Below are 18,754 nucleotides of genomic sequence, written 5' to 3' on the forward strand. Positions count from 1 at the left end.
CTCAGAAGATTTGTTCAAAGTTACAATGTAAAACGCGTATCTGCATTGGATCATTAACAAACGTTTAACTTTTAGGTAAAGCGTCACGGACAAATGACCAGCATTTCACCACATCTTTGCATAAACATCTGAACCTTGTGACGGTCGAAGATCCCGGTATTGACCTTGAGGAGGACGATGGACCGCCTGGCCAAATTCATCGCAGCACAGGCGTCTACACGGCGATTATCTCGACTGCCAGTTTCTTGGTTGTAATCGTAGTTCTGGTGCTTCTCATACTACTAGTTTGGCTACGAAGGTAAGACGTGCAGGGATTAATATTAGGAATTTAATTGTACCGATCACTCAAGCGAACGTGTTCATATTGTTGATTACGTCATAGACTACTCAGACACTGTGCGGTGCAAGTTCAAGTTGTCTCTGTTGAGAAACAGATTTACATGCACACCAGTAAAGTCTCTGACAAAACATGCTTATCAGACAAAAATCATCTCACTTGGATGTAACACTACTTGGTCTAAAATAATTCGCATACGTAATAGCTACTGCGAGAAAATCAACACGTGACATTGAATTAAAGCAGCATAAAAAGTTAACAAAATTACAAACTCGTCAAAATCAGCAAATGAAAGTTATTGCGTAAACATCATTCATTCCCCCGTTCATTCACTGTTGCTGGCACTGAATAAAGTGTTCACTTACTTTGACCTTACGTTAACTTTTCTTTTATCAACACCACGCATAATTCGTGCACTTTTCTACCACTGGAAAGCATGCAATTTTAAGGCCAAAATCGTGCTTTGTCTCCCGTTATCGCGCGCGTCATGTGAAAACATGCGCGTCACGACTCTTTTAAAGTTCACGTTTGTTTCTTTCAATGGCAGACATTTTAATTTATGGCAAGTGTGTATGAATAACCAGAAGTGGGTGGGCCATTTTTTCATTTCAACAAAAACCACAAAAAAAGAAATTCGCATGACCGCATCATTTTTGAATCCGACCAAGGACGAGAAACATTTTTGGGGGCCTAGGGCGTTGATTTCGCCGTTGGTGGCGCTGCTACCTTCGCAAAGTCACATATCTATTCCCATTTGCCTCCCCGGCATTATTGGTTGAGACACAGTCCCTCTGATAGAGGAGGGGCTGTGGTGGAGACAAAAGAACATTAAAATATAAAAATAGCTACAATGTATATTGAACTGTTGACGACTTCCTCAACACTGGTGTACCCACTGTTACAAGTACCTCAGATTCTGTCATGTACCTCAGAACCGAAAACCAAATGCTCGAGCTCGTTGGTAATTTCCGAAAAAAAATTCACAAATTAGTGTAGGCTATCGACAGTGTATAGCGATCATGTCTGTTTTGTGGCCTTAGTAGACGCAACATGTCGTACAGCATTTTTTACGAGTGTGTGCTTCACCCGGTGGATTTGGGCCGAATTCTGGAAGTGTCAAACATACTGCGTAGCTACCTTTTCAGCTCTCATCAATGTAGATGCCAAACCTATCGGTCCAATAACTGAAACTTTTGACGACTTATTTACTTTTGTATTCAATGTCAACCACAGTTTCTTGTTCTACTTCCCAAAGTATTTGTTGATATACACAGTATTCAGCCTGTCAACTCAGACTGTACATGTTAACTGCTTGATAAGTAAATAATGGTCTGCTATAGAATTCAAATATTACCAACAGCTACATAGTGGGTGTTTCAACATGGTTTGAGCAGTAGAATAAGAATGGCACACAAAACAGTGAACAAATAATTTAAAGTTCCTGTAATTTAACCTGTACCATTGGCTGGAGGCCAAAGTACGAAATAAACATTATTATTATTATTATTATTATTATTATTATTATTATTATTATTATTATTATTATTATTATTATTAAATAAACACTGACACAAACACATACGCACACACGTACATACAATTACTGACAGACAGTGACACACAGTGGCCATGCCAGAAAATCCCGAGAGAGTTTGACCGGTTGACCTCGCTGTTAATTTTATGCAGGAAATTACAATAACAATGCTTGGTCGAATGACGCAGTGCCTTGAGGGTGGGATCGCCAGTGGTATAGGGGGAGGAGTACCTTCCCGATGGTGATAAGTGGTGCGGATTACCGTACGCGTCGCCTGGGTGACTGGCGTTGCAAATACCTGGACTGAACCCACGCGTGGACTGAACCATTTGGTTTTTTTGGGGGGTCACGGTGTCGATGGTACTTTGACAATAAAGTAAAGATGCACAGATATCGAGTTTATTGTCTTGTTTATGAGCGCCAGTATTTCCAACAGCATGAATTACGTGCATTTGCCCTAGAAGAAATAAATAATTTCGAATAAAACATCGCGAATATAACCACATTCCTTAAGCTCGACGTACCCCAAAGAACCATGAAATCACCCGACTTTCGATTGAAGAGATGAGTTTTGCCAAACCGCGTATACAGAAAAAGTGGCAGATGACTTTATTTTTAGAATCATAGACAGTATAGCGAGATGTAAAAAATGTGAAAGAGGCTCCCCATCTAACTATCCTAAATGTTTTTGTGTCGAGTTTGTGTTTGATTCGTTTCGAAAATGTGTTCCTACATTCTTATCCGATTGTGTGTGTTAATAAAAATGTTTGTATCGCTTTGGATATTTGTAGAGAAGTTTACATTAGTGTGTACGGCAATGTTTTGTTTGTGTGGGGAAAGCTTATGGCGAGACGCAGCCGACCTATGTTGTTACAAAAGTTGATAGAGTCGCCCTTTGACGCTTGCGTTTCGAAACCCGGGTGTGGTTTCTCATCAGTCGCGGTGTAGATTCTTTCCTTAGTTTGTGTTTGTGAAAATTTATTTTAATGCATTTTAGTGGTCTTGCTTTTCGATTAGCGAGGCAAGTATATTAATTTTTGGTCACGTTGTGAGTCCGTTTGGTGGTTCGGTTTGTTTGTTCTATGTTTCTTTACTTCGGTAAATTTTGTTTTGACTGGTGTGTCTTTTAGATTTTTGCGGAGGTTTGTGAATTTTTAGGCAATAAGTACCACTGGGGGTACGGATTTTATGTTTATTGGATCAAGATACTCACAAGTATCCTGGTTGATGTGCTTGTTCTCGTACATTTTGATTCATAGTTCGTTTACTTTGTTTACTGTTTGTTCTGGCTTGTTGTGTATAATACTGAGTGTTGCGTAATTGCCTTTCGCATTCGAGTACGTAATCGTTTGTGTTGACAATAACGAAAAACCGACCCTTGTCGAAGGTTTATTTTCCCCGAAATTTGTCTATTGTTTGCAAGCTGTTTATCGCGATTCTTTTAGCATGCGACATGTTTGTTTCCTTGTTTGAAAGGGTATCTCTAGAAGTGCGAGTTTAGCAGCTTCAGATAGCTTTCAAGTTTTTGGTGTTTGTTGTTTGTGGAGCCCAATTTGACTTTTCTTTGAATTTGTGTTGTTGCGATTGTTTGTGTCTCACGATGTAGCGTAGTCACATTTTACGACTTTATTTGTTGAAATCCTGAGGTGGTTTTATTCTGTTTGGTTTTGTTGGCGTCCGAATTAATTTTAAGGCCTTTGCCTAGTACTATTTTTCGGAGTTTCATAGTTTGAGCGATGATAGGTTGTTGTTGAATTTCATGTTGTTGTCGGCTTTTCTTTGGAAATAGCTGATTTATTTCCACGGCCATTTTTTCTGTTACGTTATTTTTATGTGTACGATTTTTGTTATTTCTTTTAAGTGTTTGTGTGTTCTATGTCATTTTATGGGTTTTTTTGGTAGTTCTCTTTTTGGAGTGTTTGGTGGCCCTGAAAAGGGCCGCTTGGTATTGGTTTTTGTTAGCGCTTGGCGCGTTTGTTTTGGCGATGAGCCTATAGCTTTTTTATGCTTCTTTTCGCCGATTCGATGTGCTTGGTAAGTAGGTGTTTGCCGCCTTCTTGTCACTGTGTGTGCGTACATGGACAGTCTGCATAGCCCTTGAATGTGGTCTCGATTTTGATCAAACTTACAATTTAGGAGTATATATCAAAACTGATAAATGATTTATGTTTTCACATGGGTTCACAAAAAGTTTTGCCCCGGTGTTCATTTTTGGCCCAGGAATTCCATCTACCCACCCTTTACAGAGTAGTAAGCTTATGGGGCAAGTAAATATGGATGCGCCGGTGCGATTCAACGATCAACCTGTATATCGCATCGAAAGTCAACAATTTTACGGCACGGACTATGATTTTATAAGTTTATACACAGTCCCTCGTGGATAGAGAGACTTGTGGTTTATATAAAAATTATAAGGCGCGGGGTATCATATATTGACTGATTACTGTAGCTATAGATAGGCTACATTCAGGACGGGCAGCGACGGGCAGTAATTAGTAGGCAAAACCACGGTCCCTCCACAGAGGGACCGTGGCAAAACAGGTGGTTTTCACCGTGGGCAGAACTCGGTGCAATGATGCTGAACATTAATAGTAAGCCTGTCACCTTGAAGGTAATGCTGTAGGTGAAACAAGTAAGCTTACTTCAAACGCACGATGGTACAAACATTCCTACCTCCATGGTATAAACAACACCATAAGTGAAACGTACACATAGAAATACACGCGTTCCTGCGTTGTGTCCATCCGGGCCACGCGATTAAAATATGACTGATACTGCTGGATAGTGTTAATTGGGTCGGTAAACAGTCAATTAATAGTTTAATTGACTACCTGGGTGATTGGCAGGTCGTGTCCAACGACACATATGCAAAGCAGGCCAAAAGACAAAAGCCCCAAAGATATTGACAGCTGGCCAGAGGTCACCATGAATACGTAATGAGCTTCACTACGCAGAAACTGCGTTGTCAAGCCCTTCTTAAAGCCCGGCTCGAAATGGACCGGGATCAGGATTAGTGCCAAGTTTGGGTGGGCGTTTTGGGGCATGGCTCTGCATAATGAGTCTGTTGGCAACGGTTGCGATCGTTCGCATTATCTGCGTAATCTGTTTGCTCTCAAATCACACTCAGGCGTACGTACGTATTCAGTACGTACAGCCTTCGTTTCCCGGTTCGTTTCAGTTATGCCATGGCAATATTCGAAAGAAAAAGAAAGAAAGAAAAACTAGGAAGGAAAAGGAACACGTCAGGAAAATGGTAGGAAATAGGTAAACGGCGACGTCATGACCGATCGCAAAAAATAAAGGAAATTCACGGAAGGGTCGAGACTTCCTTGAATCTCGTGTATCACGATATCTGTAATAGCGATCGCGGTCAGTTGCTCGATTGCTTGGCGGCGGGGTGTGATATCGAAAAATTATCACGAGTTATGTTTATTTTCGGAGCAATTGCAAGTTTTGCTCGAAACGTTTGTTAACCTTCGACTGGAATCAAGGACAGACTGGGTTCCTCTCCGTCTTTCTTTCTATCTGCATGGTTATTAAAAGGAATTACATGTAAAGTCCAGCTTTTGACGAAATATTATAACGATGTAGCGCGGAATCAATGAGCTGTCCTCAGACACGCGTATCCTAAAGCGTTTACAAGATTGGTTGATGGCGCTTACTTGCTCATCTTGAACTGAAAGATTGAATGTTTCAACTGTTCAAATATCTTACAATTTTTGTTAAATTCTCATCACAGAAGTCCAAATGTAACTGGGATAATCGGTATGTCAAAACCTTACTAGTACCAGCCCTCCGAACACGACATGTCATTTCCACGTGTAAAAACACGTGTACATACGGCCGTTTTCGGGGCCAGCATATATATCCAAAACAACTGTTCAGTACCGTCACGTTCGGCCGTAGATTTGGAAGGGGGAAGTTGTTAAAAACGTGGATCTCTTCGACTGACAATAATTAAATTGATCATGGAGGCTACCACCATGTGTTGATGGTTATTTTCGATGCCATTCTCAGTGCAAACTACTGACTCTGCTTACGCGCTTTTCGCTAGAAAACATCGTACTACGGGTAAGCTTACTGACTAGTCCTCTTGCTAAGTCACGTCTGAAAATGGTTCACTTTCGTGATGTCATTGCACCATAAACGCTAGCAAAAAAGTTTATGGCAACACAAAGTTTTCATCCTTCGCCCGCTGATATAACTCTAAGTTTACATATAGTTTGTTTACATCGTAATTGTTCTCGTATGCACAGCAAATGTTTGACCAGTTTACACCTCTGCGCGTCACCGAATGATTGACAATTGTTTGAATCACGGAACGACTGTCTCCTGAGGGCCATTCCCTTTGTTCAGAAAGCGATTTTTCCCCTAATCGTCGTAGTTTTAAAAAACTTTGTGAAACTTTGCAGATACCTGTATGGCCTAGGTGTTTATGAAACAGTCTATGTTCATGGTATGCCAAAAATATATGTTTGAGAATCGTTTAGGCCGATTTTCACGGAGCGGTCTACAGCTATTGCCAGTTGTCACTCAAGCGCCATTATGAATTTTCAATAAGTTAGGGGCCTTTTATACCCCGCACACCGGTTTAACCGGTCAAACCCTCTTGGCATTTTCCCTCATGGTTAGTCGCGCCTTAAAATCGAAACACTTATCTTTGCTCAATCTTTTCGTAAGAAAAACTAACGGTCCCTTTCGGTATCAAGAATAGTAATCGGGGGTAAAAAAAAATTGGTAAGAGAGAAAGTAAGTAAATTACTCAATATTTACCATGCCCTTTTAGCGGTGCTTGCCCGTACCACAGCTTGTATTTTTTAGACTTTTATCAACGAATCTTGTTTTGTAGGGCCCGTCTGATGACGACGACTTGTGCAACGGACGAATGTGAAGGATATCCGTCCGATATTAACACTGCAACTGTTACAAACCGGGAGGTAAGCCTACTATCTATGCTACTTTGATATTTGCTTGTCTCCGTAACCTTCTTTTGAGTTTACTTTCTATCTACAATCTGCACTTCTTTTAACAACTGACGCATTTTTACAAATTCACCAACAAACGAAAGAAACCATGTAAATTCCAAGTGAAGTCATTATCCAAATGATTGACGTCAAATTTTACATTTTTTGTTCATCTATCCTTTGGTAAAGCTCAATGAAAGTGAATTCGAAAACACTCACCCTACGACCAATTTAGGTACAATGCGCCTCGAAACAGATATCGGACCAGGGCTCCCGCTTAGTCACCAAAATGATTAGCCAACTCATTAGCCAAATCAAAAATCTTTTAGCCATTTTGAGTAACTCTTAGCCAGTTTATGATCTCAAGTGGGGCAACAGCTTTCTCGTCATTCAGGAGTCCCTAATTTTACAAATCAAGATGTTTTGTATGATGTTCATGATGGTTTTTACACTAACGAAATATGTGTTTAGTTTTTGCATTTATAATCTGTGTTTTTATGACATTTCAGGGATAGAAATCCTTTCTCATTTTTGATGGTAAACTTTAAACACCAGAAATAAAATTAGGTAGCAATTGAATTCTAAAAATCTGGTAGCAATGTTAAGTGTATATTACAAGAGGTACAGATTGAATATTTCTGCCACATTCAGTTAGTATTCACAGTATGATAGCTTGTCATAAGTTACAGGCTTCTCATGTGGCAAATTTATGCAGTCTTCCATAACCTAAATGTTTGAGCCACACAAGTAAAACAATTTTCCATGCAGAAGACAGCATTTATGGTATAGCACAATGGCAGTGTAGCTACGATTATTGTGGTATTTATTAAGGGCCTGGTTTTACTTGTATATCATAGTTGTGATCAAGCAGGCTGAAATAGCATCCTGAGTAAAGTACTTTTCTTGAGACAAAAAGGGCTGGGCCAAACAAAACTCTTGTAAAACAAGACACAACGATAAATGTTCATTTAAATTACTCACTGTTTTAGGGCATTTATTGTTTTAATGATTATGATAACATTTTAGCCAAGATATATTTTCATTTGATATTTTGATATCATCAAGAAATGTCTGGTGATGTTCACTTCTAGATTATTAAACTGGTGGAATCTACAAAAATATTAAAATCATTCAGAATCACATAATTTCTTGTATAAGTTATAGCAGTTTGAAAGTAGGCCGAATGGGAGTCAGTCGAGCTGAATGCAAAGGCAGCAAAATTACCTTTCACCTATTGGACCAACCTAGGTGGTTTCTTGTGAACCATTATCAGTGTTTCCCCTGGGTTCCAAAATCTTGTAGCAAATTTGGCTAGAAGCCCTAAAAAATTATTCGCCAAACGAGATTTCAATTAGCCAAGCCGATACCACTGATCACAAATGACGTCATTTCTTTCTCATTAATATGCAAAAATAAATATTTGTCTGCATTTTCCGTAAGAATGACGGAAATAAACCCTGTTAGTGCTACTATGGATACTAAAAGTAACACCAATTTATGGTTCAGATTACAAGGTGCCAACATCATCCACGCATACAACATAAAATTTGTCCGAATTTCAAGCGACACCACGCGAGCGACACTTGTCCAAAGTTAGGCGTATGCAACTATATTCAGTAACAAACCTGAAATCGCTATCGTGCGATACTGTACTGTGTACATATCGCTACAGACAACGGCACGAAACCTGGTTCAGCATACTAGTTTTTTCAAACGAATCAGATATCCATTCTCGTAGCAGTTCGAAAGTAAAATACTCTCAGACTTGAGAAATATGTGCATTTTTTTAGACTTCCAATACATTTGCTTTACGCTTGAAGTTTAGCAAGCGAAGCTTGGCGCTCGGACAGCGCACAGCGTATCACGCAGCGTATCAATGGCGCTCGGGTCAGGGGTCATCATCAAAGACGTCAGTGCATGCAGCATGTGCAGTGTGTATTCACAGCAAGCTTGCCATGGATCGCGGAAATCACGGATCATGAATCCAAATGTTCACGTCTCTATTATGTAAACAGAACCGTAAAATATCAAATATATACCATTTTGATATGGAGAAACATCTTTTTGTTTCACTGACGATCAAGTTAAATACTCAAATATCGCGACAAGACTTAGCGTATTTGCACGATGTGATGTGAACTAGCGGTCCTACTAATTACTACCCGTCTCTGCCCGTCACTGCCCGTCACTGCCCGTCAGGAAATTAGCCTTCAAATTACTGTAATCTGTCGATATATCAATACCAAAAGACCACTTATATAATAGAAAGCTACAAAATCGAGTCCTGTCTCAGAACTAACGTGAATATTGGAGCGCTAAGTTCTGTACTCGACGGGCAGTGATGATAGGCAGTGTTCGGACATCGATTACGATCAGCGTTGCCACTCGTTCGCAAATCAACGTTGTTGGGGTCTGGGACGACAATTTTGTTTGGTTGTATAGTAAGTAATGTTTTTGATATGAGATATCAACTGATTACAGTCGTTGAAAGGTAAATTTCCCGACGGCAGTGACGGGCAGTGGTCGGACGTCGACGGGCAGTATGTATGGCCAATGGTGATGCATGTACGATCACACGATTAGCGTTGCTACTCGTTCGAAAATCAACATTTTTCGGATCTTGGAATATTATTTCGTTCGTTTTTACGAAGAGTAGTGGTCTTTGGTATTGAAATATCGACTGATTACAGTAATTGGAAGGCTAATTTCCTGACGGGCAGTGACGGGCAGTGACGGGCAGTGACGGGCAGTAATTAGTAGGACCCGTGAACTAGGCGACTCAGCGGACGAGCGAGCGCCTTCTCTGAAAGTCCGATGTCACGTCACAATACACCACGGTCCGTGATACACTGAAAATTGTCGCGAATTTATATTTAAGGAAGCCAATTCACACAAGTTTCTAACGCCAGTAAAGGTATTTTCTTGTTGGCAGCAATACACCACGAACAGTTTCGCTATTCAGGTGTGCCTTACTCGCTCTACGTTCTAAAAAATGCCATGTGTATGCATGCCGCTACCTTCCTTTCCAAATTCACGGTCGACTTTCGTACATTGATCATAATCTTTCTTTCCATTTCATAGCTTTACTTGCGCGTAGAATGTGTGTTGTAGGGGTGGTTCCCCCCCATATTGGTGGAGCAGCCAAAGTCAAAAAGGAAAGTTTGCCGTTTTTGCTTAGTTTCACAGTCACTACGATCCTTCAGTGTTGACGATGACATGGCTGTCACTGCACGGAGTTATCACACATTGCGCGTAGTCAAACCCAAAACTTCGCAACATTTTAGTCAACTTGTCATGATATACATGCGGTACTATTGATTTGTGAGTTATTTCGTTACAATTTATTCATACTGTATGTGTTACAAATAGGATCTCCTGACGCATAAGGTCGGGGATGTAGAGAGATAAAGCATGACGTCTCAAGTTGAATGCAGGACATCGATGTGCGCGCGGACAGACAAAGTGATGACGTCATAGTGCAATTTTCGATTCGCAAGTTTGGCTAACTTTTGCCAAAATCTTCTCGCCAAACGCTACTTTTTTTCGCATTTGCGATTTGGCGAGCGGGCAGCGGAAACACTGCATTATTGTGTAATTAGGGGGTCTTCATGAATGACATCACATGATGAGATGACCTAGACTTGACCTTTCAGAAAACCTCAGTTTTTCTCCTTTTCTTTTGTATTATGGCTCCGTTTGTGAAAATTTCCTTTGAAATTGTGGTTTTTACTATCAAACTGAGTAGTTGCAGGCCAAATTTTGATACAGCAAAGTAGGTACAGTGGAATTTGATCGAGTGTCCGTTTTGCCTTGCAGAGCTCGACAAGTCTAGAGTACATGTTGCTTATCATTAGAAAAGTAAACATTTGCAACAAAGTCAGTATTAGGTGTTAGATTACAACGCACGCGGCGAACGTTTCTTAGACACTGTCTCGTCTACAATCATGACAGTCGTCACAAAGTTTCAGCATGCCACTCATGCACAACAAGCTTGACACCGCACTATAGCTATAGCACGTCATCAAAGTTTTCTTTCAGCTACAGCTTTTTGTACTTTGATTTGGGAAATACAACTCAGACAAAACTCACTGGCATATTTTTCGAGTGTCGGATCTATATCTCGAGGAAAGTCCTCAACATCAACCGGACTGACTCTCGGCGTTTTATTACAGTGAAACATTGTATTTTTTCAGGAAGGTAAAGAATATTTTGAAGGCAGAGAGATATCACCGTCCCCTCCATGCTAACCCGTTGCCGTGTATGATGCCGTCCGGGAAATTAAGTGCCAAAATTCGGTGAATTATTTCAGAAACACTGGTGTGTTATTCTATGGCACAAAATGTACCGTGTTGATTGAATTGCACTTGCATGTGCAAAATCAACACTTTTCTTCAAGTCTATTTTGTAGCTCAGAGAAGTGTCAATTGAGAAAGTTTCATTTAGCTGAGACAAAAGAGAAAGCGGGATTAAAGTTTCATTTGGGAGTGTTTAGCACTTTCTGGTTGACAAATTCAGTGTTGTATCGTGTCAAATTTGTTGATAGAGTAGACTGCACTCGCAATGCTACAGACTGCATGATGCTGAAGAGGAGAAGAAAAGTTTTTTTTAAAGAATTTACTTGTTTCTTCATAAAGTTCCCAATTTAAAAGTAAACACCTAAAAGAAAACTGGTGATGTGCATGTAGTGCAGTGTTATGCTTGTTGTCAGTGACATGCTGAAACGACTGCAGTGATCGTGACGAGACAGTGTATGGGAAACGTTTACTGCGCGCTGTAATCTAACACCAACCAAAGATGGAGACTCAATTTGTTGCAAATGTTTACTTTTCTAATGATAAGCAACATGTAGACTCGTCGAGCTCTGCAAGGCAAACCGGACACTCAATCAAATTCCACTGTAAAACTTTGATAGACTCAAGGACGATCCAGGACTCACAGTGGCAAAGCAGGCCTCAGTGTATTCATGGACCTTACGTTCATGATGTATTGTAGTATCGAACAGCAACAATGTTTGTTTTACGTACCAGGAATTTGTAACTTTGTAGAAAGGAGATTAAACTGTTTCAATACATTGCAACTTTGTAGGAAGGAGGGTAAACTGTTTCACATCTTACAACATTTTATTGTTAGGTGTACTTTTCTGTCGAGGAGGTCTAAGAATTCAATAGCCACTACATTAGCCAAACAGAAATTTTTGTAGCCATTTTTAACTTTCTTTCGCATTTGGCGAATTGGCGAATAGGTAGCGGGAGCCCTGCACTCTCTAGTTAATCCAGCGCTCTTCTGGCCTACCACTTGTGAGGGCTGAAGCTGTCTGAGTCACAAAAATCAGCGCCGTCCTAGTTTTTCGAAAATCCACTTTACATTTTCCCTCAGTGACTTCAATAGGGATTATGGCCATTTTGAGTTTCAAATATCGATGGAAGTATGGTAGTTTGTTCCTATTAGTAAAAAACTTTGTACAGTGACCCCTGATTTTTATTTCAGATTTGCTAACAGAGCCGTGTAAAATTTCAGATATTTGGACCCTCAAACTTTTACAATATTTTTGGTCAACTTATGGGGCTAATTTGGTGGCTTAATTGGCTTATTGTTCGGTGTTTAAGTGTTGGCAAAAAATTATTGAGTTGTTTGTGGTGGTAACCGAAGTTTGAACTGTGACTGATTTTTGGTCTTCGTTTGGCAAAGGGACATTCTTTACGAAACGTTAACGTTTAAGCAACGGTTACATTTTAACTTTCGAGGTGCACACTAATTCAACCATTATTCCCACACTGTCATTCTGCGATGCACAAGTATACACACAATATAGCTACCAGTGGTTTTAATGAAAATATGTTTTCATTACTTCCAGTATCATACGAATGGGGGTTATTCAGTTGTTTCACTGGATGCGAACGGAGAAGTTACAACAGCAGTGATCGGAAAGAGTAAAATTCCTGCCAGTAACTACTTACCACCCACACCTCTTGACACAGGTGAAGATGGTCAGTTTTCCTCCTGTCACGGTAGTGATATTTCATCAAAAAGAGTTCAAGACTTATCAACTCCTCGCAAGATTACTAGCAAGAGCGAGGCTGCCGCGAGAGCGACGGAGTCACCATTGACAAGCAACCACCTGCACAATCAAGATAACGTCTACGACATCATTTTCGAGGGATTGTTCGACCAGAAAGGCGGAGTTTTGTCTCATGAAGATTCTGACGTTCAGTTGCACATTCCAAGAGGGGCCATACCGTCTGGTGAGAAACAGCCAATCATCGTTAAAGTGAGTTTGAGAGTGAGCTATTTCAACGTCGGCCTCAAAGACGAACAGATACCTCTCACGCCTGTCGTTGAATGTCTCTCTCCCGGACTTGAGAACTTCCTCGATTATATCACTGTAAAGCTTCCACATCGCGCCTTGCTGCCAGGAAAAGATGCGAAATCATGGCGATTTCTGGTACACTACAACCAATCAATGAACCCGAGAGACAAGTCTTGGCTTAAGGTAGACCAGTCAGAGCTCAGCGTGGAGAACAACGTCGTCGTGCCGGTAAAGTTCACCGTCGATGAGAAATACGTGAACGTTCGGACGAAACACTTCACCAAGTTCACCTGTTCAAGCTGCGGCAAACAGCGGCCGATATTCGCCATGGACGCCGTGGCCTACGGAAAGTACATACAAGAAAGCGAACAGGTTGCAGTCAAAGTCTACCTATGCGATACCATCAAGGAAACTAAGGTGAGAGTTGCTGCCGAGGAACGTTGCTATTCGAACAAATCAGCAATTGGAATTAAACCCAAAGTAGCGGACGGTGACTGGCAGATCTCCTGTCTGGACAACCATCAGAGAAAGACTGGCAATGGCAGATCAACGAGACTGGAGGTCTTCTGCCTCGAACGCAGGTAAATGTTTAGCTTTGCATTCGGCAGGGGTTGCCGAATAAAAAGCTGGCACGCTAACCCCACAGCTCTCCGTGAAACAAAAATGTTTCTATGATATGCGTAGAGCGCGTCCTTGTTTGAAAGATTTCGTCTTTATCGTTTATTATGTGACTTTTTTTCTGAGTATTTTTTTCTGAACTACATACTACATACATGTTGTTACAATATTACCAGGTATTTTGTATACTTAAACCATTTTCGTATATTGATTAATTATGAAGGATATAGCGGTGCCCTCCATGTTTTCTGTACCACACATGATGATGTAATTATATGACAAATGCGTATATATGTGGAAATGATCTGAATGACTCTATGTGATTTCCTTTCAGGTTAAAACCATGAACGAGATCGTCAGCTGCTGCTCTGAGAGCCTTCCACCCTACGCCGAATTCTTGTTTGAGCCCAAGTTGACTTCCGAGTGTGGACCGCCTAACTATTTCAAAGTTTACTTTGCTTTGCAACAAAGTCTACCCGGTGAAATGACAGCACAAGAACAGAAGATTTTGTCATTAGATCTTTCCGTGAATAAGGTGAAAATTTGAAAACATTTTTAATAAATGCGAAACATATAGTGTAGGTGGAAATTCGAATACTTATAAAAGGCTTGGTGAAACTAGCTAAGTCACACACCACTCAAGCACATCTTTTTCAAGGTTTCGGGATAAAAAAAAATATATTCGTGTTGGCGATGCTCTGATTCCCGTCCATTGTCAGGCTAAGAGCCTGGGAGTCCTCCTTGACTCTTGTCTGACAATGAAACCGCATATCGGACAGATCTGCCGTTCAGCCACTTTTCATTTGCGTCGTATTGCACTTGTGCGTATTTATCTCAACCCGCTACAGAGAAATTAGTTCATGCATTTATTACACCTCGAATAGATTCGTGTAATTGATTTTTACTGGGGCTCCCTAAGTACCAAATCAACCGTATTCAACGGGTTCAAAATATTGCCGCCAGAATTGTAACTCGTTCCAAAACCACCTCTCACATCACTCCAATTTTGTATCAGTTGCATTGGTTACCTGTTTCAGAACGCATTGTTTTTAAGATTTTAGTTCTTATTTTTAAATCCATTCATAGGCTTGGACCAATTTATCTTTCTGATATGACCACATTGTATGTTCCAAATCGCAACTTGACGTCAGCTGATCAGTTTAAACTCTGCAGTGTTCGATCACGTACTAAGAGCTATGGTGATCGTGCTTTTAGTGTTGCAGCTCCTATTCTCTGGAATAATCTCCCGTTTAGCATCCGCCAGTCACCTAACCTATCTGTTTTTAAATCAAATGTGAAAACTTTACTTTTTAAAACTGCTTTTTAACTATTTTTAACAACTTTTTGTGGTGTAACTTTGCTTTTTAACTATTTTTTGTAATGTATTTTTTATTTTTCAGCGTCCTTGATCACAATTTTTGTGGATACTGACGCTTTATAAATAAATTATTATTATTATTATTATATTTTTATTGTCGCCGGAGCAAAATTTAGATACACTGTAAGGTATTTCGCGTTTGTGTCTGAACACACCAAATGCTCACAATATCAGGTTTAAATAACGTTAAAGAATGTTAGACATTTCTACATTCAGAAATAGGACTGTTGTGTAAGCCTACTGACGTGATTTTGGGTCTATACACGATGACGTATGTGGTAATTTCTTTTCTCCAGGTACCAACATCAGGCGAGCAAGAGCAAGGGAACTTTGATCCACAACACAATCTTGGTCTACCACGTGATACAAGTATGTCGCAATATTGAATTCATTGAATGACCGGTTTTAAACATAAATACGTACAGATAGATACACCTCTACAGAGCATTATTAGATATAGGAAACGACAACAACAACAACAACAACACAACCAGCAATTTTAAAAACAAGAACAATAACGATAATAATATCTTTATTTATTATCATTACAATCATCAACATAATATTGATAACACCACTCTCGATGTATAGGTGACAAGAAAACCTGTATTGCAAAACATCAACAAGGTATATTAAAAGTGATAAATGTCTCATCGAGAATATGGTAGTGGCAAAGAAATAAAAAAGAACAGTTATTGCAATGTTAAAAGTCTTGAAATTTATTTCAATTTTTAAACAAATGCTTTTGTTTTTGTCTTATATCACAGTATGTGACCCTTCTGGCTTACAAAAAGTGTGCAAAGAACTTGATCTTTTCCAAGCGAAATCACTTGTTCGTACATTACTTCCGAACCACAACTGTGAAGCAGATCTTGAAAATATCGAACACAATAATCATGATACACGCGAAAAGAAATACCAGTTCTTGATTTACTGGCCAAAAGTTGCTGGGATCCGGGCTACCTATGAAGCCTTGTATAATGCACTGATCAAAGAGGAAATGCGGAAAGCAGCCGAAGTTGTTGCAGAAATATGGCGCTATGAAGCAGGACGAAAAAAGCCAAAGATGACGCAAGTATAGACATGATATGTGCTTGTTTGTTGATTTCACTGTTATTGCAAACTCCTGTAAATAACAGTACTGGGACGGATTCATTTAGCTTGATCTTCACACCAGGCTCTCAGCACGAACAGCTGGTTTTTAGGTGATTGCCATGATGCCCTCAGATCTTTCACTGGGATCTGGAGTTTATCACTTCGCCGTTGGTGGCATCAGGTCGAAAGAGACTGGCGTCGGTATAAACGGCTGATGGGTGGACAAAAATCGCGCTGATCGAAATTTGAGATTTGTTACTACGCGCGTATGATGGCAGAAACTCGGACAAATTTGTTGTTTTGCAACAGTGTATTACTGCTGTTGTTGTTTAGTAAATTGACATGTGGTTTTTACAGTTTCGATCTACAATGTCCGAGAACAATTCTGCATCCAAATGTAAAGTATTCTTAATGTACATATTTAGACTAAGTCTTGCTGTTATGTAAACCACCTTACTATGTACATACCAGTAGTAAAAAAACCACAGGGACATACATAACAAATACATAATGATATCATTTTGTTAAGAAGAGAACGCATTGAATTTCTGATGATGTAATACACGGAGTTCCGCGGCGGTTTTTGTATTTCGAATTTTTCTATTGTAAATTTGAAATGTAAGGGCTTAATCATGTATCCTTGTATTTCCTTCAGCGGAGCGCTTTATTCAAACGGTTTGTTAAACTTGGATACTTTGGAGACCAAATGTTAAATGTGTAAAATGTTAGCAACGAACGCTTTATGAACTTCTCCAAATTTTTCGTTCCGAATATTACTCATCATAAATATCAAACATGTGTGACTTTCAAAAGCAGTGCAAAACGTAAACACAATACTTAAATTGTGTAGGATGTTCATCTCTAATGAAGTGCATCAAGGTTTTAAATATTTTATTATTTGTTTTATACATTTTATCATTTGTTTTTGTGGCGACATTTTAAAACCAACTCAGCGCGTATGTTTAACATGGATTTACAGGCATCAATTATGATTGTGTAGTTTTTCTTTTCAAAAGCTACACATATCAATGCTGATAAATCTCTACAGTTACACAAACGCTCTAAGTTGGTTTTTAAATTGACGCCGCCAAAACAAATATTACTCATCACATTTCATCCCCCACCTAAAAACAAAGTATAATGGTACGTCCCAGCATCAATATACATGTAAATAACAGTGAAGCGCTAGGTAAAATTTAGTTCAGATATCTGTGTATCTGTCTGAAGATTGCAGGGTGCATGAAACTAAGGTAAGAGATATTATTACTTTGTACTTGAGGGAATTTGTGTTATATGTTACTAAAGTTTCATGCAGCTCACAATCTTCTGACTTTTTACTTGGTCTGTATTCCCATCTGTATTATTTCGAAAACGAGGATGAACACCTGAGAACAGGGGAAAATCTAGTCTGAAGATTGCGAGATTCGTGAAACTCAAGTAACATATATTATTACTCTGGATTCAAGACAGTTTTTATTATTACTTGGAATGCTCTGCTTTTAGTATCGACTACTGTAATTTTGACACAAACAAATAAATATATAATATTAATATATTATATATATATATTATATTATAATATATATATATATATATATATATATATATATATATATATATATATATATATATATATATTATATATATATATATAATATTATATATCGAGAAGTATACAGATGTCCTTGTGGGAAATTACAGTGCTCGATCTGGAAAGCAGAGCGTTATAAAAGGTAACACAGATTACTTCAAAGTAATAATATCTGTTACTTCAATTTCATGAAACGTAAAACAAACCAGATATATTTTTTATTGTTTTGATATTGTTGAAAATATGCAAATTAGCACAAAAAAGGCGTTTTTGATAAAAATCTTCTTCTTCATAACCGCTGGTCAGACAGCTTTGATATTTGGTGAACAGGTCCCCAGGGATAACTCAACTTAGATTTGTTCAAATTGTGATGAAATATGCAAATCTGTATTTTTAAGGAATTTTTGTCAAAAATTTATTTCATTAAAACCGCTTGTCTGACATCTCTGATATTTCGTATACAGGTTCAAAGGGATGATCAAAATGTGGTATATTCAAATTATGATGAAATCTACAATTTTGTATTTTGGAGGCAATTATAGTGAAAAAAATAATTCTAAAAAGTTCTGATCTAATAGCTTTCATATTTAGTATACAGATTCCTACAGATGAACTAAATACGATATATTGTAATTATGATGAAGTCTGCAATTTTGTATTTTTGGCGCAATTTTTGGCATTTTAGTCAAAAAATTTGTTTCTCAAAAAGTGCTTTTGTATGATACCTTTGATATTTGGTTTACAGGTTCCTTGGGTTGTCTTATCGTTATGTATTGAAATTTGATGAAATCTTCAATTTTTGTATTTCTTGTTCAATTTTGGCCATTTTGGTCAAAATCTTTGTTTCTCAAATGTTACACATCTGATAGCTTTGATATTAGGTATACAGGTTCCTAGGCTTTATCTTAATATTATATATTGAAATTATGA

At 38.9% G+C, this 18,754-nt stretch overlaps 1 protein-coding gene across 1 annotated transcript; it reads left to right on the top strand.

The window, feature by feature from the left end:
• The first annotated feature begins 80 nt into the window (after positions 1-80).
• LOC139129479 (netrin receptor UNC5C-like) lies at positions 81-17,761 on the top strand. The gene is made up of 6 exons (XM_070695119.1): positions 81-298; positions 6,721-6,808; positions 12,690-13,723; positions 14,095-14,295; positions 15,435-15,507; positions 15,906-17,761. The coding sequence occupies exons 2-4, from the start codon at positions 6,731-6,733 to the stop codon at positions 14,105-14,107; spliced, it is 1,125 nt and encodes a 374-aa protein (XP_070551220.1). The 5' UTR covers positions 81-298; positions 6,721-6,730; the 3' UTR covers positions 14,108-14,295; positions 15,435-15,507; positions 15,906-17,761.
• Positions 17,762-18,754: the final 993 nt, after the last annotated feature.

The sequence above is a fragment of the Ptychodera flava genome, chromosome 1, assembly GCF_041260155.1.
Source record: "Ptychodera flava strain L36383 chromosome 1, AS_Pfla_20210202, whole genome shotgun sequence".
In the NCBI taxonomy this organism is placed as follows: domain Eukaryota; kingdom Metazoa; phylum Hemichordata; class Enteropneusta; family Ptychoderidae; genus Ptychodera; species Ptychodera flava.